Source organism: Lepidochelys kempii, chromosome 3, assembly GCF_965140265.1.
Source record: "Lepidochelys kempii isolate rLepKem1 chromosome 3, rLepKem1.hap2, whole genome shotgun sequence".
Classification (NCBI taxonomy): domain Eukaryota; kingdom Metazoa; phylum Chordata; order Testudines; family Cheloniidae; genus Lepidochelys; species Lepidochelys kempii.
In genome coordinates this window covers 41,958,546-41,983,052 of record NC_133258.1, presented here as the reverse complement: position 1 = coordinate 41,983,052, position 24,507 = coordinate 41,958,546, and the positions used below count along the sequence as shown (strand labels likewise).

General features: G+C 39.0%; 1 protein-coding gene across 4 annotated transcripts in view; it reads left to right on the top strand.

Annotated features, from left to right (window-relative positions):
* CSMD1 (CUB and Sushi multiple domains 1) overlaps window positions 1-24,507 on the top strand; it is a 2,000,616-nt gene that overhangs the window by 1,921,828 nt on the left and 54,281 nt on the right. For all 4 annotated transcript variants that reach the window (XM_073336216.1, XM_073336215.1, XM_073336217.1 and 1 more), the window contains exons 55-57: window positions 10,857-11,045; window positions 13,667-13,840; window positions 16,471-16,653. In XM_073336216.1, the coding sequence (XP_073192317.1) occupies window positions 10,857-11,045; window positions 13,667-13,840; window positions 16,471-16,653 (546 nt within the window). The remainder of the gene's footprint in view (window positions 1-10,856; window positions 11,046-13,666; window positions 13,841-16,470; window positions 16,654-24,507) is intronic.

Below are 24,507 nucleotides of genomic sequence, written 5' to 3'. Positions count from 1 at the left end.
GCCATAAAATCAACTGAGTAAATTATTTACCTTTCAGGGGTGCACATTCATGGTCTCTCGAGACTAAAGGATGCCTACTACTACTAAGGCAGTGTCTCCTAGAATTTGCTTTGCACTCAGAGAGTGAAATCTCTGCCTTGATTCATCACGAGTGACAACTCAAATGTGTGTTTAAAATCAGAATTCTGTTGGTGATTGATAACATTGCAGTGTTTTTCAAACAAAACATGTTTTTTTTAAAATGCAGATATCATTTTTTTTTAAGTTTAACCATATATTCCTGTCTAGGAAAAATAAAAAAAAAAGAACAGGAAATGAAATACTAGGAATGATGTACTTTTTAATGAGCTTTCAACTTTTTAACAGAAAACTGCCTAAAGAACTCTGACGCAATCTTTTCACTTCTTTGTCCTAATGGGTTTGAATCTACTCAGAGTGAGGTTCCAGAATCTTCAGGGCAGACTAAACCATTATTCTGCCTTTCTCAACAAGCTAAATTGAGAGTGCCAGAACTCATTTCCCATGTAATCTTTGACAGCTGTCATTGCGAGAAAGCAATCTCTTTCTACTCTCTTGCCTTGATTTACAACTGGGTCCAGGGTGAAGGGCAATCAGGAAATCTTCTGGTTTAGTTCTATGTGCCAACCAGCTCAAATTCTTTCCTAAAGCATCCCTTACTGCAGTCCTTGTTAGTCACATTAAAGTCATATATATCTTTTTGAAAACATAGGTTAATTTAAATGACACTGAAGGGTAAGTTTTACAATACTTTCCATTGTACAGGATATCCTTTTTTGCATAAACTTTTAATAAGAATTCATGCATGATGCAGCAATTTTGTTGCACAGACCACATGCATAAATTATATATTCAGCAAGTATCCTGCATTTTACACATCACTGAGTTGGCTAGACAGATGCTGCTGATATAAGAATGAAAACACTATATCACACAGACAAAGCGATTCTTTGGGAATTTAATATATTCTTTGAATATGCCATGTTTCCAGTCTTCCCAGAGAATTAAGTGTTTCTATTCTCCCTACTCTGTTTCAGAGATAATTCAGTTAAAATTGCTTTTGAATAGCTGTAGGGCAACATATCATCTTGAAACAATAGTATTTCTGCTTAATTTCCTATTATTGGCTTGGCAGGAGATAGCTTGGCAGGAATAGCTGTTAACCCAAAGCTCAAACTTCAGAAAATGTATTTTATTTTATTTTTGCCATCTAAATTGTGTTGAAAATGAAATAGAAAGCATGTAGTTATGACAAATGGTTACTGCAGCAATGGATCCAGTACAAGAGTTGAACAAACTGTTAGTCATGGAAGAGTTTTGAGACAAAATTTGCCTTTGTCAGCTCACAAATCTTTCAAGAAATTGGAGCAGTTTTCAAAATGCTTCAATATTTTTTCTCATTCTTTGGTTGATTATGGATAATGGTGAAACCCCTTTCAGTAAAGAGAAGGAGAGCGATAGACAGGGTAAACAATTCTTCTGGAGGTTAGAGTATTAGGAGTAAGATGGGCAATCATGTTACCTGGATTATAAACCTGACACTGTGCTGACACTGATTTACTGTGCTATTGTGTGAAATTATTCTTCTAATTACCTTGAACCTAAATTCTCCAATCTGTAAAATGCTGATAGAAATATTAATCTACTCCATAACTGTAAAGTGATATATTTCTGCAAAATAAGATCAGGGATGTTTATCTGCAACCGATTCACCATTGCAACCTTTCACCAATACATAGTATATTCTTTTTACAACATGCATACTGGTATATAATGAGGTTCCTATTGTTAGCACACACATAAGGGATAACCTATCCTACAATAGGATAAAAATGAGGGAGTTAACAGGCCTGCTCACAGAGTTAAAGTACATACATAAGTGTTCTCAGGATTGGAACGCAAGATAATCCTATTGGATCAACAAGGGGAATCTTTTCTGTTTCACTTCAGCCAGTGAGATTGATGAAAACACATGTACCACAAACAGCACTTTTTCTTAGAAGTGCTGCTTCTTCAAATGTTCATAGCTGTGATCGAACTAAATTAGGGCTCAATCCTGCAGATACTTCAGCATTCAAATAATTTCACTCATGAGTAGTCTATGTTATGAGTTTTACTAGTTAAATGAGACTCCTCATGGCAGCAAAGGTAGTCATGTACTGAAATTATTCCAAGATCAGGTCCTTATTTTCCATACCAAATAAAAGTTTAGCAAAGTGTAAAATTCTGCTTGAAATATTTTTATAAAGCAGTGACTGTTACTATTATTGTTATTTTATTTATTTATCATTTATATTGTAGTAGCACCTAGCTGCCAGCTAGGTCGGAGCTGTATTGGGCTTGGTACTGTACAAACATAGAAAATGACAATCCTTGGTCCAAGAAGATGACTCTTCCAAAATATGTACATATATAATAGTTGATATTTAAAACGTACAATAAAAATAAATCTTCATTTGTGTTATGGGAAAAATAAACATTAATCTGCACACACCTGTTTTTAGCAACAAAAGAGCACCATAAATTCTACAGATCCTCTTTTATAAAGGTTCACATAATCATAACCAGAAAAGTAACACATTTTATGTTTGGTTTCAATCTGAATTTCGCAGGAGTTGTCAAGAATATTTTCCTTTAACTTGGGTGCAGTTTGCAAAATATTGGCTATAAAGGTCGCTATGCTAGTTTCCTAACTTTATTATGTTTTATTCAAAATCTTGTTTTGAGGGGTTCTTAACAACTAAATGTTAAGTCGGCTTGGGGACAGAGGATGTTCTGATGTATTTATTTATTTACTTACCTATTTTGTTTATTTATAAATTACTGCTATAGGCAAGTCTGCAATTGATAATTTCGTCAAAATAGCACTGCTTTTGGTAATTAGACTATGTTTTTGGTCAAACTTAATAATGTGCCAAATGTTTTATTTTGTGACCTTAAGGGAGGAAAAAATCATCAAAATGTAATATTTTTGTTTTCTTTTTCATTGTATGTGCTTTGTAATGACGTTTGTATTGTGTGTTGGGCATGCAGTACAGAGATTTTTCCTACTTTATTACCACCTTGGTAAATCATTGTGAATTATTGCCCTGGTGCCCCAGCACAATGGGGCAGCTTTGTACCACTCCATCAGTGGAAAGCTGCTCTATAACCCAGTAGAGTCCCGCCATTCGGGGAGTCCCAGAAGACAGAGTCCTTGGGTAGTACTGAAACAGCATTACACAAAGTAAAACTATTTCCCCATTTTTATTTTTCCCCCTACTTTTACTTACACCTTCTTGTCAACTGTTGGAAATGGGCCATCCTGACTATCACTACAAAAGGTACAGGAGTACTTGTGGCACCTTAAAGACTAACAAATTTATTAGAGCATAAGCTTTCGTGGGCTACAGCCCACTTCATCGGATGCATAGAATGGAACGTATAGTAAGAAGATATATATATATATATATATATATATATATATATATATACAGAGAACATGAAAAGGTGGAGTAAGAGGCTAATTAATTAAGATGAGCTATTATCAGCAGGAGAAAAAAACTTTTGTAGTGATAATCAAGATGGCCCATTTAGACGGTTGACAAGAAGGTGTGAGGATACTTAACATGGGGAAATAGATTCAATATGTGTAATGACCCAGCCACTCCCAGTCTCTATTCAAACCCAACTTAATGGTATCTAGTTTGCATATTAATTCATGTTCAGCAGTTTCTCGTTGGAGTCTGTTTTTGAAGCTTTTCTGTTGCAAAATTGCCACCCTTAAATCCCTTACTGAGTGGCCAGAGAGGTTGAAGTGTTCTACCAGTTTTTGAATGTTATGATTCCTGATGTCAGATTTGTGTCCATTTATTCTTTTGCCTAGAGACTGTCAAGTTTGGCCAATGTACATGGCAGAGGGGTATTGCAGGCACATGATGGCATATATCACATTGATACATTTGCAGGTGAATGAGCCCCTGATGGCGTGACTAATGTGATTAGGTCCTATGAGGGTGTCACTTGAATAAATATGTGGACAGAGTTGGCATCAGGCTTTGTTGTAAGGATAGGTTCCTGGGTTAGTGTTTTTGTTGTGTGGTGTGTTTCTCCTGCTGATAATAGTTCACCTTAATTGATTACTCTTGTTATAGAATATCAGGGTTGGAAGGGACCTCAGGAGGTCATCTAGTCCAACCCCCTGCTCAAAGCAGGACCAATCCCCAAATAAATTATCCCAGTCAGGGCTTTGTCAAGCCTGACCTTAAAAACCTCAAAGAAAGGAGGTTCCACCACCTCCCTAGGTAACCCATTCCAGTGATTTACCACCCTACTAGTGAAAAAGGTTTTCCTAATATCCAACCTAAACCTCCCCCACTGCAACTTGAGACCATTACTCCTTGTTCTGTCATTTGGTACCACCGCGAACAGTCTAGATCCATCCTCTTTGGAACCCCCTTTCAGGAGGTAGAAAACAGCTATCAAATCCCCCCTCATTCTTCTCTTCCACAGATTAAACAATCCCAGTTCCCTCAGCCTCTCCTCATAAGTCATGTGTTCTAGTTCCCTAATCATTTTTGTTGCCCTCCGCTGGATGCTTTCCAATTTTTTTACATCCTTCTTGTAGTGTGGGGCCCCAAACTGGACACAGTACTCCAGATGAGGCCTCACCAATGTCGAATAGAGGGGAATGATCACGTCCCTCGATCTGCTGGCAATGCCCCTACTTATACAGCCCAAAATGTCATTGGCCTTCTTGGCAACAAGAACACACTGTTGTCTCATATCCAGCTTTTCGTCCACTGTAACCCCTAGGTCCTTTTCTGCAGAACTACTGCCTAGCCATTCGGTCCCCAGTCTGTAGCGGTGCATGGGATTCTTCCGTCCTAAGTGCAGGACTCTGCACTTGTCCATGTTGAACCTCATCATATTTCTTTTGGCCCAATCCTCCAATTTGTCTAGGTCCCTCTGTATCCTATCCCTACCCTCCAGCATATCTACCTCTCCTCCCAGTTTAGTGTCATCTGCAAACTTGCTGAGGGTGCAATCCACGCCATCCTCCAGATCATTAATGAAGATGTTGAACAAAACCAGCCCCAGGGCCGACCCTTGGGGCACTCCACTTGATACCGGCTGCCAACTAGACATGGAGCCATTGATCACTACCCATTGAGCCCGATGATCTAGCCAGTTTTCTATCCAACTTATAGTTATAGCTGGTATGGCAACACCCATATTTTCATGTTCTCTGTGTGTGTATATTTATCTCCCTACTGTATTTTCCACTGCATGCATCCGATTAAGTGGATTTTAGCCCACAAAAACTTATGCTCAAATAAATTTGTTAGTCTCTAAGGTGCCACAAGTACTCCTCGTTCTTTTTGTTGAAATAGCACAGTGATTTTCTATAATTCCCAGGCTGAGTAGTGGTAAAGAAAGCTATGGTGCGGGCATAACTAGGCTGCTTTAAGGACCTAGGATTGGTAAAGGTAGTTTAAAGCCTTCCTGTTAACTCCCCATTTGGAAAGTCATAATCTTTATGGAGTTACGGTTGTACATGTATATGTGTCAGGAACTTTAAAGCCAGCTTGTATTAAAAGAATAATGTAAACAATCAAAAAAACAATACCCAAAACAATCCCCCCTCCACCCCTTTTCACCTTTTCAAAGGTGAAATATGGTATATATGGGATGTAGAAAGCTATAACAGCAATATAAGATTTTTCCTTTTACAGTCTGTGTGCCTAGCAAAGAGCATAAAACAGAATCTTATTTCAAGACCTGATACCGTGCAGTATTTGTTCCTGACTCATACTTAAGGAACTGTAATCCAGCTGTAATAATATTAGAGTACTGTGATTGATTTTGGTTTCCATCCTAACTTCGGAAGCAATATCAGACTGATAGTAACTTGAAAAATGAATGAGGAAACAACTGTATTTTTCCAACATTATTAAAACTTGTGTAGCTTTTCTCTCAAGGTGTGGCTCAAGCCTCCTTCTTGGTGCTTGTTTCCTGGAGTAGGCTACACCTGTATGCTAAGGGTGTGCTGGACATGGCACTCACAGTGAAACCTCTTGTGATGAGCATCTGGAGTTCTAGAGAGGCAGCTTCAAGAAGAAAAACAGCAACTGGTCAGCAAATCAAGGGAGACTAAAGATGCAAATAGTAGAGAAGGGAGACTGCTGAGAATAAAATGAAGGGAACACAGAGTTGGCAAGAAACTGAGTTTAACTGGCAGACAAGTTATATGAATTTTGTGATTTTTGCATGGGAAAAAAGTGTAAGGCCCCATCTACATTACATCTACAGTAATCTAGATATAATGGTGCCGACCTTAAAGTCGACTCACATAAACTGGTTTAAATTGCACTTAAATCAATTTAAGTCAACACAGTAATCCTATTAAGATAAATTGTTTATTCAAAATTTAAACTCATTTATATGTATCCATTTTAGGGATTTGCCACAGTGTAACTTGATGGATTTTAGTTACCCCAGTGCAAGCTTTCTACTGCAGGGAAGTCCTAAATCTACTTCCAGAAAGAAACTGATCCTGATTCAAGACTGCCTTGCTCCAGTTTTATGTTATTTGAACACTAGTGATTTCCAAGGAGTTACACTAACACATAAAATTGTTGTAACACAAATAGTGAACCAGCCCCTGCACACATGCCATCTTAAGGAATCATTAAAAGTAAGAACTGCTGTTAATAGTAATGAATGAAGTTTTGGTACTAAAATAAGTAGATAACTTTTGGGTAAAAAAGTGCTATTTTGCCATAGTAACTTTTCAGAATGTAATCATTGTAAGGATGGTTCAGTGGTCAGGGCACTAGCCTCTGACTTAGCCAGACTTATTTTTCTGCTGTGCCTTAGACTTTTTGAGTCACCTTGGGTAAATCACTTAGGACTTTCTACACTTAAAATGGTGCAGTAATTCCACTGTACCCTTTCAGTTAAGACACTACTTATGCCAACGGGAGGGGTTCTCCCATCGGTGCAGGGACTCCACATCCGCAAGAGGCAGTAGCTAGGTCAACGGGAGAATTCTCCCATCAACCTAGTGCTGTCTACACCAGAGGTTGGGTCAGTTTACCTGCTTTACTAAGAGGTGTGGATTTTTCATACCTTTGAGGCACATAGTTATCTCTGTATCTCAGTTACCTATCTATAATAATAGGACTTCCCTATCTTACTGAGGTATTGTGAGGATAAATATATTATAGACTGAGACAGTATACAGACACTACTGTGGTGGGGGCCATATGAGTGCCTAAGATAAATAGACTGGGATATGAAGGGTCCTCCACCATGACAAGAGCCCCTCCATAATGACAAGAGCAGCAGCAGTGATGCAGGCGCTGCACTGGTCCATGAAGGTGAAGTGGAAGCTGAGTTCTTGAATGAAGCTCTCAGTTTACAGGTCAGTCTAGGTCCTGTCATCCCCTATGGTCATGAACTTTGGGTAGTGACCAAAAGGAGAGATCATGGGTACAAGCGACGGAAATAAGGGTTCTCCACTGGGTGGCTGGCCTTACTCTCTGAGATAGGGTGAAGGGCTTAGCTATTTGGGAGACCCTTGGCGTAGAGCCGCTGCTACTCTGGATTGAGAGGAGCCAGTTGAGGTGGTTCGGGCACCTGATAAGGATGCCAATTGGGAGGCTTTCTTTGGAACTCTACCAGGCATGTCTCATTGGGAGGAGGCTCCAGGGCCAACTCAGGACATGCTGGAGGGATTGTATATCCCAGCTGGCCTGGGAACACTGGGGAATCCCTCAGGAGGAGGTGGAACCTGTTGCAGAGGAAAAGGAGGTCTCATCTTCCCTACTCCCCATGCTGCCACTGCAACCCTCACCAGGGAAAATGCTATACGGGAAAAGGAAGAAGATTTAAATATCCTTTTTTGTTTTATGGAGAAGGATGAAGTCTTTTCCCTTGGCTTGCACTAGGGTTGTTAAAAAAACCAAACCCAAACATTAAAATTATATGTGGGATACTTTTGAGAGGAGCAGCATAAACTGTCTGTTCTCCTCTGCCCCATGTCTTTTAAAAGCTCCCCCAATACCAGCATTAAATGCACTATGAGGTTAATGGTGCCTCAGGCTGCATTACAATTTGTAGCAGAGCCCCTCCACACTGGAGAGTCCTACTTTAAGGGAGGGAATTGTTCTATGATCAGGAGAAGTTTAAGTGTAGATCACAAGATGCAGGATTTTACAAGGTACCCTACAGTAAGTGCAGAGGCGCAGGGCATCCAAATGGATGGCCCATTGTCTCCTTTGACAGCTCTCCAAGATCTGTGAGGTTTGGGGACAAAACTTCCGGTTTGTTCCATGGAACCGGAGACAAAGTGCTATGAAAGTCCCCTACCCTCTGAGTGACTGATTTAGGAAAGACTCACCACAGCACACAGGAAGGTGTAATTTGAGTCTGGAGAATGTGAAGTTTACTCCCAAGAAAATCAGGACTCTTCACTAAACCAGGTCTATTGTATAAAGGATCCCATACCATGTTCATCACCATAGTATCTTAGCACCACTTAATTTGATCCTACTGTGCCCCATAATTACATTATTAATGCTCTAACTAGCTTTCTTTTTTAATAACCCACATGAGTAAGATGTCAATATTTCAGTAGATTATAGGCAGATTTGCTTTAGGCCGAGCCACATTATTTTCAAATATAGTCCCTGATCTTCAAATGAGCTCTGCATGGGCAAACCCCTGCATCTAAGTGGAATCCCAGTTTCCTTTAAAGTCAATGGGGCTCTGCACAGGTATGTGCCCGCACAGAGCCCATTACAGAATGAGGCCATAGACATTTCATGACATTAAAATTCTGGTTTAAAAAATAGATCAGTAAAAACAAGTATAATTCTGTTACTGTCAACCAAAAATGAAGTATTAGAATACTGCAGGTTCCTTAATTTCCAGTTACTTCCCTTCCTCACTAAATAAAATTCCTTCAAAGAGAATACTAATGAGTGAACATTTGCAAAGACTGATTGTCTGATAATAAATATATTCATGTTTTTCCTCTTTAGTAATCTCTATGAGAGAATTTCACTTTTTAAAAAATGGATTGATAATAAGTCCTCTTTGTGTATTCACAATTGCACATTAGTAAAATGCGAAAACTTACTACTAGAAATCACTAAGGAATCTGTCCTACTCCACATATACCAAAACAGTGGGTTATTTTACATGTAGACTAACTTGATTTTCTAAAACTTTTCCGCTGTCCTTGTTTACATCTGTGGTGAAGAGATGAGAGGAGCAGAGGATGGCATTTATAACAGCTTTTCACCACACTTGTGGTGTACGCTGCCAGAAGAATAGACATCACTGTCAAGATTTTACCATGGAGATTTCAGTCTCAGCATCACGATCTTGCTTCTACCAATGGAAAAGAGCCTCTGCTATATATATAAAAGGAGGATTAGCTCAAAGAGTAAGGATTGGGGATATACATTTTAAAAAGAGAGATGTCTCCCACATAAAGTACTGCATTTCCCAATAATCATATATTTTTTCCTTCTATGTATTGATAGTGAGAAATGTATTTTCTTTTTTATTATTATAGGCTGTTTGTGTGCACATTACAGGAAAGTCAAAATGAGAAAAAGGTTCTGGGCTGTTTAAATTGAAGTGTGGGTTCATTGGTTTCATTGATTTAATATTAAAACAACATACTCAGGGCCAGATTGTGCCCAGCCCTGTGCCAGGTGCTTAAGTGAGGAGAGGAAGCAAGGAGCATTTACACCTCATGGTCCCATGCACAGCAGATAAGCACTATAACAATCTTTGTTGTAAAGGAGCAGAAGAATGTGCAGAGTTTGTATCTACAGCAGCACTTGTCACTCCAGTGGAATGGGTTGAAGGAGTCGCTTTTGATCCTCTCTCCACCACACTAGTAAGCAGACCTGACCCCGTATGGTGGGAGCATCTGCTGCAGCCTTCCATACATAGTGTAGTAACACCCATAATTTATATGCATTGTATTCCATAAGAACAGTGCCACTGGGGAACCTTCACAGAGCTTTAGGGGGCACAGAGTTACTGTAGAGGCACAAGTCGCTGTGAAAATGGCCTTGCTTTGTCTCAGTTCTACATCAATCAAGATTGCGCTGCAGACCTCACAGATGAATTATAGGTGATTTACAGGCTAAGAACCTGTACTTGTGGCTAGAGAAACAACAGTGTTTTGAGTAGCTGTGCAGCTAGAACCTGGAACCTCACTGGTGGAAGGGGCAGATATGGGGAACACTTAGGCCACCACCAGCTTTTTAAAGACCTGATAGGAGAATTGGAGCCCAGCAGTTTGTACTAGGTCAATGCAGAGTTGCCAACATTTGAAAATTGTTTTCATTCTCAGTTCTCCAAGGGTTACAACAAAGTTAGCTCCTTCATTGAGATGCTCCTCTTGCGGCCAGAAGCAATGCTTAGAGTGCAGCTACAGGACAAAAATCAGGAAGGAACTTGCTGCAGCCTTAGAGCTCCATATGATCACCAGAGCTGCAAATTAGTCAGGGGAGTCCAAAAATTTGTCAGGGCACACACATTCTTCACGGGTCTGAAAGGCCAGCCCTGACAGACTCTTATAGAGGCTAGGATTTTTTTAGGAAAAGAATGCTTACTCTTTGGATGGTATCTCTACATCAAAAAGGGCTCGACACTTCGAAAAAACCCCTAATATGTAAGGAGTCCTAAAATTAAGCCAAAATCAGAGGTCCATAACCACAGGTCCTGCTCATGAGCCATTAGTGAAGAAATGTGGAGTATTCTCTCTTGATCTGTTTTCATGTATTCATGATATTGTGTTTACAAAGTTGGTGACAAACATGTTTGTCTTGTAGTGGTGAACTGTTCTGATCCAGGCTTTGTGGAAAATGCTATTCGTCATGGGCAGCAGAATTACCCTGAAAGTTTCAAGTATGGAATCAGTGTGGTGTACCATTGTAAGAAGGGATTTTACATCTTGGGCTCATCTGCTTTGACTTGTAAGGCTAATGGCTTGTGGGATAGGTCACTACCCAAATGTTTGCGTAAGTATTCATTAAATTGAATTGACATGCTCCTCTGTCAGAAAGGGCAGAAACATCAGCTAACGCCTCACCACATGTATCTGGGAACTTTTCTTGAACTGAACTGTCTCATTTATTGAGACTCCACTAAAACTAAGATGGCTCACAACCCTTGTAAAATTTAAATGTATTTTAGATCAAATGGAGCTATAATTTTAAATGCTGTCAGTCAATTTAAAAAAGACAGTTTTGCCTTTTGTTGTCCTTTTGATATCCAGAAATACCCAGGGAAAATTTGAAATTATTATATTTGAATTACATGTTATTTTGGTTAATAATCTAAAACCATTCGTGGTCATCAGAGTGCTAGGTTTTTTTTAATGAAGAATCATCCTAGTCTTTATTATCTGCTAGTGCACGTGTGGAAAGAGATGAAGGGGCAGCTTTGCACAGGATAATTTGTTTAGGAGGAAGGTTCCAATAACACCACTTCATTTATTTATTTTCAGAAAGATTTCTGGTGAGTTCTGGTTTTTATGGTCATCTTAGTGACTTTCACATCTGTAGAAATGAACAATTTAACTAGCTTTCATTTTCCTTTTGATTGGTCCCCATTCACTTTCTGACATCAGGTTTCTGAATTAGTATGACAATTAGGGGAATATGAACAGTTCACAAAAATATTTTAATTTCCATGCTCACTAAATGGTTGTATTGTTTTCACTGATGATATATTCCATGGTTTACTTTCTGTTTTATTGTACTAGTGCACACCTATATACCAACCAGTTCAGTTAATCAGATTGAACCAGATTAGCAGTCTTGTCCTGTAAAACCTGTGATTTTGTTTTCTTTCTTTCTTTCTTTCTTTCTTTCTTTCTTTCTTTCTTTCTTTCTTTCTTTCTTTCTTTCTTTCTTTCTCATTCTACTTCCTTCCATAACCAATATGTGGCGAGTGAGGCACTCTCGGCTTGATTTTCAGAAGTACAGAGCACTCATATTTCCAGTGGAAGTAGATACAAGCTGAAGGTGCTCAGTAATTCTGAAAATCAGGTTCATTGAGATTACCAATATTAAAGAAAAGTATAGATACTGTATGTTTAGACAGTGTTTAAAAGTAAACCACTGGCAAGAATACTTTATACACCCAAGCACACATTCGCACTTTTATGCACAACATAATGAAAATTATATACAGACCTTTGTGGCCCTACCCCACCTCTCACTGTCTATGATTCCCCCGTCAGCTACGAAAAATATGACACCAGGGAAATTCCACAGACCAGGACAAATTTTGTTCTCTGTGCAGTGGAGAGCAGAAATTGGCACTGTTTACTGTCTCTGTTGCACTATAATTCAGATCTACCCATTTTATTTTCCTGAGATACACAAATCCTTTTGAGCTGTCTATAGGACAAATCTCACATTCTGTTCTCAATTGAATGAGAGTTTTTCATTGGGGACTATAAGATCTGGCTCTTTGATATTTGAATTCTGAAGCAGATTTCCAAACATGATGAGAGAGTTTAATTCCTCAAAGGGATCATACATTGTTCCACTCTCTTACTCCAAGTATAAAACTTTTTTTTAAAAAGTGCTTGGATAGGGTCATAAACATCTAACCCAATATAGAAACTTTTTTGTTAAAAATTCTCAGTTTAGCAGTAAAAATAGAAAGAGAGTATTACTTTCAGTGTAAAACAGTACTTGTGAATGACTTTTTTAAAATTATATTTCAATTTTCCTTTACATCATGGCCATTACATGCTGTTCGATGAAAGTAGCCTTTCTTTCTTTCCCAGGTTCTCCAGAGTTGTTAGAACTTTGCTCATGATTCAACATTTTTTGATTAAATAATATATATATATATATATATATATATATATAAAACATTTGAATTTTGTGACTGTTTACTTACATGATGTAGAATTTCCCTTCATTTCTTTTCCCTGATTGGAAGACCTAACTGTTTTAAAAAAAAATTCTAGCTATGAATTTCCTTTAATAATGAAATGAATTTTGTTTCCTGATTAAACAAATCTCAACTCTTGCCTTTTTTTAAGGAACATTTGAACAAACAAAACTTTGCCTGTATGATTTTTTTTTTCAAAACCCAAAATAAAAAGTAAATATGTGCAATTCATAATTCACCAAAATGATCATAAATATATTTTCCTATCATTCACTGCCCTCTATGAATTTCTCTGATAAAATTTCAGGCGTAATTATTCATATTTTTGTACTTTTTGTCTATCTTCTACTTATTTATTAAGATTCTCCCCATCATTGTAGTATCTGATCACCTCCCATGTATTTAAAAATAGAAATAAAGATTAAAAATCTCACTGACTTGTTTTCCTGTCTGTGGCAGATACAGTGTATCCAGTTTATAAGATTTAATAAGGGTAGGTGGGGGCTTGGATGTGGCAGAAATTACTGTGGGAAAGCTAAGCCAAAGAAATGAGTTTAGAGTGTAGTTCTTGACCTTAACCTTATCAAAGACAAATAAATCAACCACAGCCACAACCCAACTATGTTTATTTTGTGTAGAGCTGACTTCATATTTAGAAGTCTGTCACAGATGTTTGTGATCTGAAAATGAACAGCCATATGATATTAATGTTTTTCTTTCCTCTTTGTAGCCATTTCTTGTGGACATCCTGGAGTTCCTGCCAATGCAGTTCTTTCAGGAGATAAATTCACATATGGATCTATAGTTCACTATTCTTGCACAGCAAGTCGAACTCTCATAGGAAATTCTACTAGAGTGTGCCAAGAAGATAGCCACTGGAGTGGAACTCTCCCTCACTGTTCAGGTAGTTGTATGTACCATCATGTGAATGTGACCTTGTAATTAAAATGATTAAAACTGTACCCAAGTAGCATTTTTTTTAACTCCAGACAAATACATTTTTTGTTCCAGCTTTATTTTGTTTCCTTGAGTATGGACTCATTTCAGTTGCAGCTCTTTATTCAAACATGCTGATACGTTTGCCCTCAGTCAGTTTGTCACTATGTAGGTAGCCTTCTTCTTTGTAGTATGTTCAGTACGATGCTACATAAAATGACATAACAAAATAGTATTTACACACTTGCACAGTTCTGCTTTCCATTTACACCTATGCTCATTTTTATTTATACACCATTTTTTGTGAACATTAAGGCTACCACACACACAACATATCTGACACAAAACCATAACAGCAAGGATACTAAATGGTAAACCACCTACGATTACATACCCTCCTCCCTTCCAGCGTCTATGCTGTGGGATTTTGTCTCAGCCAGAAGTGGGTCTTTTATAGCCCCGCTATGCTGTTTGGGTCATTTTACCTGATGTAAAGAGGCCAAACCTGCGGTGAGAAGGTTACATTCTGATTACATTGGTAGGAAGTTTCAGTTTCTATACCTTCAGGGCCTTGCAATACGGGACCTCAAAATCATAATATATTTTATGGATTCATAGATTCTAAGGCCAGAAGGGCCTTATGATAATCAAATCTGATTTAAAAAACAAATTAGTCTAATTAAAAAATTGTTATGGAAATAGAATTGTGTTTTCTATCTTAATACTTGAGCCAGGGAAGTTTTTGGTGAGAGAATTCCATATTTGGAGAAGAAGGAGAAAATGTATCTGTAGTGGCTCGATTTAAAAACATAATAAAAAATACATAGACAGTGTATGTATTCTTAGTTGTACCAGAAGCCATCTATATTAATAAGCAGTATATGAGATTTTACACTCATCACTTTAATGAAAGCAGGATTGGGCCCATAACAACTAAGACATCTGATTCATTTTATTATTGGAGGGATGTGAAAAACAGTCCGAGTAGAATTCTTGAAGCCCTGTAATATGTTTCTAAGTCAGGTATGCTTTTTGTTTTGTTTTATTTTTTCTGTAACATATGTGACATATACATAACACATAATTGGAGTCTGATCCAGCAAGATATTCAACAGGCCCTTAGCTTCCATTGAGTTCAGTGGGAATTGAGGGTGCCTAGCATCTCAGTGGATCAGGTCCTTGTTTTGGATGTCTATTTTCCACATACCACATAGCTCATGGTATGTCTCCATGCCCTCAGCAAGCCTTAAAGTCAGCGCGTGAAATCCTGGGCCAAATAATGCCAGTGGGAGTTTTGTCACTGACTTAAGTCAAATGATGATTTCACCCAGTGTGTGAACAGGTTCCATGATGGAACAATGAATGTTATAGAAAATAATACAGATGAAACCAAAAGGATTCAATAGATGTTCAATTGTATTATAAAGACTCTACTTTTAATATATATATTAAGATAAAAGATAATAATTTATATATATATATATAGACACACATGCAATTTTGTAGAAAATGATAATCTTGCTAAAAGTTTCTGTGAACCATCCCATTGATTTTTATAGGAGGGATATAATTTTAAATTCCAAAATGTATTGTAAAAAATCTAGCAAATTTATCATTTCCTGCTAATTTTGAAAGAACTTTTCAGTAAAGACTGAGATACTGTCTCCTGCATTTTTGGGTGCTTAATGACACTTGGCCATCAAACTTGTTTCTCACAACACAGACATAGTGTAACTTAAGCATGACTGTTGTAACTCTTGTCGTGTTTCCTTTTATTGTTTATTTTGGACCAGATTGTGGCTTTCAGACTTGGCCTACACTGAAGGGTTGATTCAGAGGTTACAAAAAGTGAAATGCTCAGGGGTATTCTGGCTCCTCCAACAGTATTCCTTCTTGGGGCTCCTGGAGAGAACATGCGGTCATGGCAGCTTTGCTATTCTTTGAAAGGGTGTGTGCGTCTCTTCATGTTTGACAAACTGGTTGGCTGATGCAGTACAGCCATCACCATACACCACCCTCTTTGAAGTCTAGCGTAAGTGCACTGCCTTCTCTCTCCATTGGAATTGTGACTGGCCCCTGCACAGGAGTGCAAAGTGAGGTGGGGAAGGCTCCATGTGTCCATTCCCTTCCTTGTCTACATAGGGTTAGGCACAGTCTAGTCACTAGTGGATATATAAATGAGGCTATATATATATATATCTCAGCTATTCTCCACTACATATGTAACCAAACCTCTCTCCAATTCTGCTGTTATCTTACTTTTATTGTTATAAATTAATAGCAGCCAAAATGTAGAACAATAAAACTGAGCAAATATAAAAAGTTATACATGCTAAAGAAATAATTGATCAACAAGATAGAATGTTTTCAATATTAATATTTGTCTTCTATCACTCATTTTTTATCACTTTGTGAGCTTTAATTAAGTCTTATTGGATTCAGATGTAGATAGAGAAGTTACTTTTTTTCTTTCAATCTCCCAGACTAGAAGCAAACTTATTAATTAAAACAGAAACAAATCTAGCTGGTAGTGTAACTCTTACTATATGTACAGTGAAATATAACTTGCCAGTAATTCTACTGCATTATGTTTTACAGGAAATAGTCCTGGATATTGTGATGATCCAGGTGTACCACCTCATGGGTTGAGACTCGGGGATGAATTCAAAATAAAAAGTCTACTACGTTTCTCCTGTGAAATGGGTTATCAACTGAGAGGATCTGCAGAACGAACATGCTTGCTTAATGGTTCTTGGTCTGGTTTACAGCCTGTTTGTGATGGTAAGTAGTGGCAGTTTCCAAAATTTATCACAACATTGAATGCCTTATTGCTAAACTATGATTCATCCTGTAAAAAAAATCTTACACCAATAATATACCTTTAAATTGTGCTGGAGAAATTTGATAAAAATCATCTGGCATGCAGTTACACTTTTGTTTAAACACCAAAATCCTACCAAACTGCCAAGCCTGTGGAGAGCTTAATTCACGAGAGATTTATACACCGACTACCTACTGAAAGCTGCCCTATAAATATCAGCCCAAACAGAGGCAGCAAGCTCTTTTCTATTCTCAGAGTAGACAACTGTAGAGTACCTGCTGTGAAAATGATTGCAATACCAAAGGCACTCATCATCCCCCTCCTCCATTGCCCATACCACTCCATCTACCAGGTAGTAAATTTGACAGGAATGTCAAGAGACACATCAGAATTCATCAGGAGCCAATACCCATCTTTGGGAGCCGCCTTGCTCATTCCATCAGGCTTAGTTTGATATCACCTTGGACAAATGTGTGTAGAACACAGCTATCCCCTTCATTTCCACACCCTCCCCATCCCATTCCTCTTCAGGGGTCTTTTCATGAGAGCCTATTACAAAAAAATGGGCTCGTTTCTCCATCTAGAAGCAACAGAAGAGGCTTCTACTCCTGATATTTCCTTAACCTGAAGAAAAAAGGGGTTCTTTGTGCTATTCTAGAGTGAAGAGACTGAACAAACACATATGTGAACCTCAGATTCAGGATGGTAATGCTTGCCTCCATCATTCCAGCCCTTTATGTTCACAACTCTCTACTTGCAAGATGCATGCTTTCATATAGCCATCCATCCAGCCCACAGGAAATACTTGAGATTCATGGTGAAACCAAATCATTACCAGTACAATGTATTTCCATTTGGAGTGTCCACCAAGAGTCTTCACAAAATGCCTAGTGGTGTTAGTAGCCCTCCTGAGAAGACAGGGCACTCAATGTACCTCTGGTTGGATGTCTGGCTGATCAGAGGCAAAATACAGAGTGAGAAAACAGCAAGCCTGGAATGTACTCTTTCTAGATACACCTCATAATGAACTAGGAAAAATCATCGCTCATCCTCTGTAAATGAGAAAGAGTTCCTGGGTGCATTGATCAACTCCATAACAGAAAAAGCATACCTGCCTGAGGGCAGGTTCCAGTTGCTACATGCACTCATTCTCCAGATGTGTCTTGTACTGTTATATAAGAGGTCAGTTTGCATGCATGACACACAAGCTGCTTGCCAGACTTCACCTGCAGCTCCTTCAACTCTGCTCAACATAATCAGTATGTTATTCAATAAGACATTTGATAGAGAGGAAGGTCTTGGCTTGGTGTCTTGAACACAGAAGCACGTGAAAAAGGGTTCCCTTTTCAGTTCCGTCCCTGACATACACACTAATCATGGACAGGTTGGGGAGCTCATTTGCAACACCTTAAAAATTAAAGGAATTTGATCCCTAGATGACATGAAATTACATGTTAGCATCATGTAGCTTACAGCCATCAGACTGTCACATGTTATGTTCCTACCTGCTGTAGGAAACAAGGGCCAGATTTGAGTTTGGACCTGAATAACTTTTATTTGATCAAATGCTAACTGAGGTGTAGTATTCATGAGGAATGCTAAAGCAGCTTTGACTTGAGGTGAGAAGGCACTGGAGTAGGTTATGCTCCATCCTGGGCTTGACATACTTACCAACTATTACAAGGAATGAGTGGAAATGTGTGAAACTGTAATTGGTGATGAACCTTTAATTATACTTAGCAAAGTGAGAATGGTCCTTATTCCATTAGATGGAAATCTATTGCCAACTCCTTCTTGCATGGGCCTCTCACATGTACTACTTATGAAGAGGATATATGCCTGTGGTCACCAATGGAATTTGGAAGAAAATGTCCACTTCAGACTGGAATCTTCTACAGTGACCTGAGTCACCAAATTATTGATCCACATAGCCAACATGCTAGAAATCCTATTGGATAAGGATAGTCATTGAGGCCAAGAGAAGGGGGCACTAAACCCTATAAAAGACTCTAATCGTACAGACACAAAGGGTGGACTCTCTCACAACAATGAAGTTGTATCTATCTGCTCTCTTCCCTGGACCTGCCCTCCAGAGAAGGAGAAGTGAAAGACTCAGACCCTCAGCTAAGCTAAACCTGAAGCCTACAGCTAAGAGAGAAAAGAGACAGTCTAGCTCTACACATGCAAAATGAGCTCAAGTTATTTGCAACATTGAAACTAGTGCACCTGGTCCTTTGCATTCCCTGTCTGTGGCATATAATAGTCTAGTCTCCTGCAGATCTCATTCACTTGGGACTAATTTCCTTTGTTGGGGTTAGTGTGTGGGTGCTGAGTGGTGTTGGTGGCCTGTAATATATAGGAGGGCAGACTAGATGATCTAGTTGCCCCTTCTGACCTTAAACTATATGACTAGTTCTCAACTAAGAGCAATCATGTGAGTTACAGACTGTAAGAAAAACATTATGTGAGATAGCTTTTTTATAGAATTCAGATTACCCAATTCTATGTTAGAATTATCCAACATTCCATTAGAGAGAGAGAGAGAGAGTGTTACTGTTTTCCTAGATAGACACTACCCCTCCCCAAGTTTAATGAGTACAAGATTAATTTGGGATAGTAGTGTTATTCCAAAGCTGCTAAGTGCCATGACTTAAGAATCATTTCTGAACCTGTGTCAGAAAAATATTGACACTGTATTTAGTGTAGGAAGGGGAATAAGCTAAGTAAATGGAGTCTAAGGTAAATTGTAAGGTGGAACAGAAAAGTGGGAAGCTATAAAGAAATATTCTAAGAGTTATACTTCATTAAAACAAAGACAAGGGTCAACTTCTACTTCTAGCAGACTACTTAGCTCATTTGATTAACTGGGTCTGTATTTTAATTATTTCATTAAAATCCTAGTACCACTACACTGTTCTCCAAAACTCAATAGTTCAAAACCTCACACACCACATAACAGCCATGTATTACATAAACAAACCAGGAGACACTCGATTCTTGCCATGGGCGGTAGGTGAACTCTTTCCGCCTGAGGCCCCGCCCCTTCTGCACGCACCCCTTGCCAGAGCCCAGAGGCCCCCCGACTCCATGGCCACCAGCCCCTGCCCCAGGCTAGCCCCTCCAGCCCCAGAGTGCTGGGAAGGCCAGCGGCATGTGGCTGCAGCCTTGGAGCGCTGGGAGGGCAGGCGGTGTGGCCTCAGCCCAAGCCGGGGCCACCCCTCAGGGTGCAGAGTCAGACGCAATGGAGAGCCTGGGGGCGGAGCATGAGTGGGGCCACATCTAGCTGTTTGGGGAGGCACAAATTTCCCCAGTCTATGGTACTGATACAGTAAATAAAAAATGTGTGTTTTTTTTTAAATTAGTGACAAAAACACCATGTAAAAAATCACAGGAGGAAGCAGCTTTCCACATGGTGCTTGTGGCAGCTGACAAATACCAGACTAGGAGCCAAACACAGAAGCTGAAAACTACGACAAGATAACTAGTAAAAATTGCTGGAATGCAGGAACATTGTATGCCTTGGAAATAGCCTAAACAGACGCAGTAACCAAGGAACAGCTGCAGAGAGCAAAGAGCAGATCAAGTAGTACATTGTGCTAGAATGCGTGCCTTGTTCCCACCACCCAGAATGCCACAGGTTCATAGATATATTCTTGAGCTGAAGAAGTATGTTGTTTATCTGCTGCTTCAGTGAGTGATCAGTCCACTGAAATAGGGCACAGTATAGGGTTAAATGCAAGTGCGACACCATATTCAGGTGCTCATTTTAAGTACACTATTACAAAGTTATTCATTATATATTGCATAAACACTTTTTCTGCCTAGCACTACCATTAGTTTGCTAACTTAGTTGTTTACATGACTGGATTGCTGACCCAGTTGTTTAACTGATTGGATTGCCAGCTCAGCTTTTTACCTGGCTGCTCTGTTTCCTTACCAGACAAGCAAGCATCTTTTCACATGTCACTTTTCACAAGTGATGAAATAGTGTGAATGTTGTTCTTAAAAGTATAAATGCATTCTATTAATTTGAATAAGCATATTTCGAATTAAATGTCTCTCTGTAGTCTAATTTGATCAAGCAAGCTGTTTATATCAATAGCTAGTAGTTTTTCCAGTTGAAAAATGCTATTTCTATAAGGCCGTGAAGAATATAACATTCACTTTCTTAAGGATTGATATATGGAAAACAGTGGAAGAAAAAGAAAATAATTCAATGACTACTAAATGAATCACTGAGAATAAGAGTCTATGTGTTTGCAGAATCACAACTTAAGTATTTACAATATCCATAAATTATACATCCTCATGAAAAACAATGTTTTAAATAACCGTTTCTCATCTTTGTAATGAAAATTGTTTTATTTGGACCCATCAGAGAAGGAGATACATAGACATAGAGGGAGATGATAGAAACACAGCTGTCTGCTGTGGAGAGTTTATTGTTCTGGCAACAGACTAACATGAAAATGAGGCTTTGCACTGGGGAGGAGGGAGTGCTCAAACATTTAAAGGGACAGGACATCCCATTCTTCCACCCTCCTTAAAAAAAAACTTTGCAAACATATATACATTATCATTTATATGGCTAGCATAAAGCACTATATTACTTAACTAAAAGTTGCAGGTGGACTTCCACAGACTCTTAAATTGCAAGGGATTATTCGGCCCCATAATAGCAGAACTGAATAGCTGACTGAACAATTTATAAGTTCAGGGACACAACTGGTTTTCACACTCTCTTGGGATAATGTGGTGATGATGGTGTGACGGTGTCCTGAAAAACAGGAACAGTCAGTGGAAAGGAATCAACTGGATATGATCTCGAATAAACTGGATCTGGTACCAAAGTTTCTTCTACAAGGTAATCAAAATTAGGAGGAGGTTAGATGGGAGGAATAGAATGTTCTATTGGAACATCTCCAGTCTGCGGTTCTATTGAGACTGCAACTGTTCTAAATGCCATTTCTATAAAACACTACTGGGTAGTTTTACCCTGAACAAAATAGCTCCCATGCATTTCACAAGTTCTCCAGGTACCATTTCATTCCACAACCATAGTTGCAAGTCCATACTAAGTCTCCTACTTGAAAAGAACAATGATGAATCTGATGCCGTTGATCAACTTGCATAGCTTCAGAATTGGCTACATGTGTGGCAGCATCAGGACATAGCAGATCCCAGCAGGTATGCAAAGATTGGTTCAAGAGAAGAGTTGCAGGTGACTTCTGGGTAGTAACATCTGGTGTGTTCCTGTAGCATGAAGAGCAAGAAATTGTCCAATTTCTTTTTATGGTTCAAAATAGACTTATCTCTTAAGGCATGTTTAAGTGTCTGTACAAACTGTTCAGCTAATCCTTTTGTAGCAGGATGGTAAGGAGCAGAATCTATGTGCTGAATCCCATTTGAAGCCTGGAACCTCTGAAATTCTTCAGAACAGAATCGAGATCAATTGTCATTCATCAACTGTAGTGGTAAGCCGAATTAGCTAAATAAGGTATGAAGATGTCCAGAGGTCTTGGTAGCTGTCGTAGAAGTCATTCTGAAAACTTCTGGCCATTTCAAATGGGCACTGACTATGAAAGAAACATATAACCTTCTACTGGTCCATCAAAGTCCATGTGAATACATGTTCAAGGACTCTGAGGCCATGACCAAGGGTGTAGATGAGCTGGGCCAGGATCATGCTAAATTTAATGACATGTAGTACAGGACTTCACCTTCCTCTCAATATCTCTGTTGATCCCTGGCCACCAGACATGACTCAGGGCTATGGTCTTCATCTGTAGAGTGCCAAAATGACTTTCATGAAGAGCTTCCAAAACCTGAGATTGTAGTGATTTTGGAATGATTACTCGCATTCCCCATAAGATCCAACTGTGATTCACAGATAATACCTGTTTACATGAGATGAACTGTGTAAACTGGGGAGTCTTACGATCAACACTGTATCTTGTAGTACCATTTCCTTCACGAGAGAAAGCCCATCATCATTAGGACATCATCTTTTTTGATGTTTGTGCTAGTTATGGGTATTCTATCCATCAAATTGAGAGAGAACAGTTCATCTGAAGTTCCTTTGGGTTGATGGAAGCTTGGACATGGAAGGTGTGACAGTATATGAGCCTTGCTGTGCCAAGTCTCTTTATGGAATTGAATGGCACAGGAGTGAGTTGAAAGTAGCAATGCCCACAAATGATGGAATTCCATTTTTTGGTACAAAAAAATGAAAGTCATGGGTGATTATCTGTCAGCAAGGTAAAATGTCTACCATACAGACAGGTATGAAACTTCTGAATTCTGAAAATAATGAATGTAACTGTGACATGTTCTCTGGTGGAGCCATTTACTTAATTAAGCCCAGGGCACCAATTAATTGTCCAAGGTAGTCAACTGAAGATTTGAAAAATCATACTTTGTTTACGGTCCCTTCAGAATCTCATCCATGGTTTTCTGGAACAGGGCAGGTGCTAATGTAATACCAAAAGGCAACCTGTTGTAACAAAACAAGCCTTTTTGTATGTTCCTTGTGAGATATTTGTAAGATGCTGGTTCAAATTCCATTCAAAGGTATGCATTAAACAAGTCCAATTTACTGAAAGACTGTTCTGCACTAAGAGTAGCAAACAAATTTTCAATACAAGATAGTGTATACTTGTCTGTACATAAAGCTGGATTCAATGTCACTTTGAAATCACCACAAATTCAGACAGAGCCATCCTTCTTGATCACTATTACGATGAGGAAATGAAACTGGTGACAAGAGTCCAATGTTCATAAAACAGGCCAAATCAGCTTCTACAAGAGGCTTCAGAGCATAAGGCACTGGGCTGGCAATATTTTGGCTGGCTGTCAGACTTAACAGTGAGCTGCATATGTTGCTCACCTGTCCAAGTTCTTTCTCAAAAACCGTGGAGTGTCTTTCCAGTATTCCTTGAAAAAAGTGAGGTGTTTTCTTGAGCAGCTTGATCTCTCCCCTATTCACTTTGGGCTTCTCAATCCAAAATTTGACAAATATGGGTGGCTACTTTCCCTCAATTACATACAAGGTTAAAATGACTGTCAATTGAGTTGATATTTCACCTGGATTATTCCTTTTGGAATTATTTTTTCTCTGGTATGAGTCTTCAAAAGAGTGGCTGTTTCTTCCACAGAAACTTGTGACAAGTCTGGTGAGAGGTAGATGCAGAAATCAGTGAGACAGCAGCTCCAGTATCAAGCTCCATTCTTGTGGGAACTCCCTTGATCTTGTGTGACTTAGATGCCATCTCTGACTCCAGCTTCCAGTATGTTTAGTGTATAGGTCTTCATCAGAGTCACTAGTCCTCTTATCTTTTTCCACATTATTCATTCCCAAATTCCACCCTTTATTGCAGGATTGGAATGACCCTCAATAGGACATCTAGTTCAGTCCTCTGCACTCAAGGCAGGACTGAGTGTTGTTTAGACCATCCATTACAGGTGTATATCTAACCTGTTCTGGATCTGATCGTTGTGTAACCCAGAGACAAATTGATCACCCAGGGCATCACTTAATGTTTGCCCAAACTGACAGTGCTCTGACAACTTCTGTAGAGCAGCCACAAATTGTGCTACTGACTCTCCTCTTGTCTGATGTCGCTGATGAAACTGACATGATTGTGCTATAATCGATGGGATAAGAGAAAAATGTTCCTGAATTGCTGCAGGAACTGAGGCATACATTGCAGTTCTAGTCACAGTTGGAGACAATAGCCCACACAGCAATCTGTATGCCTTTGGACCCATCACTGTCAGCAAGGTTGAAACTCTTTGTCCATCTGGAATGGAGATGC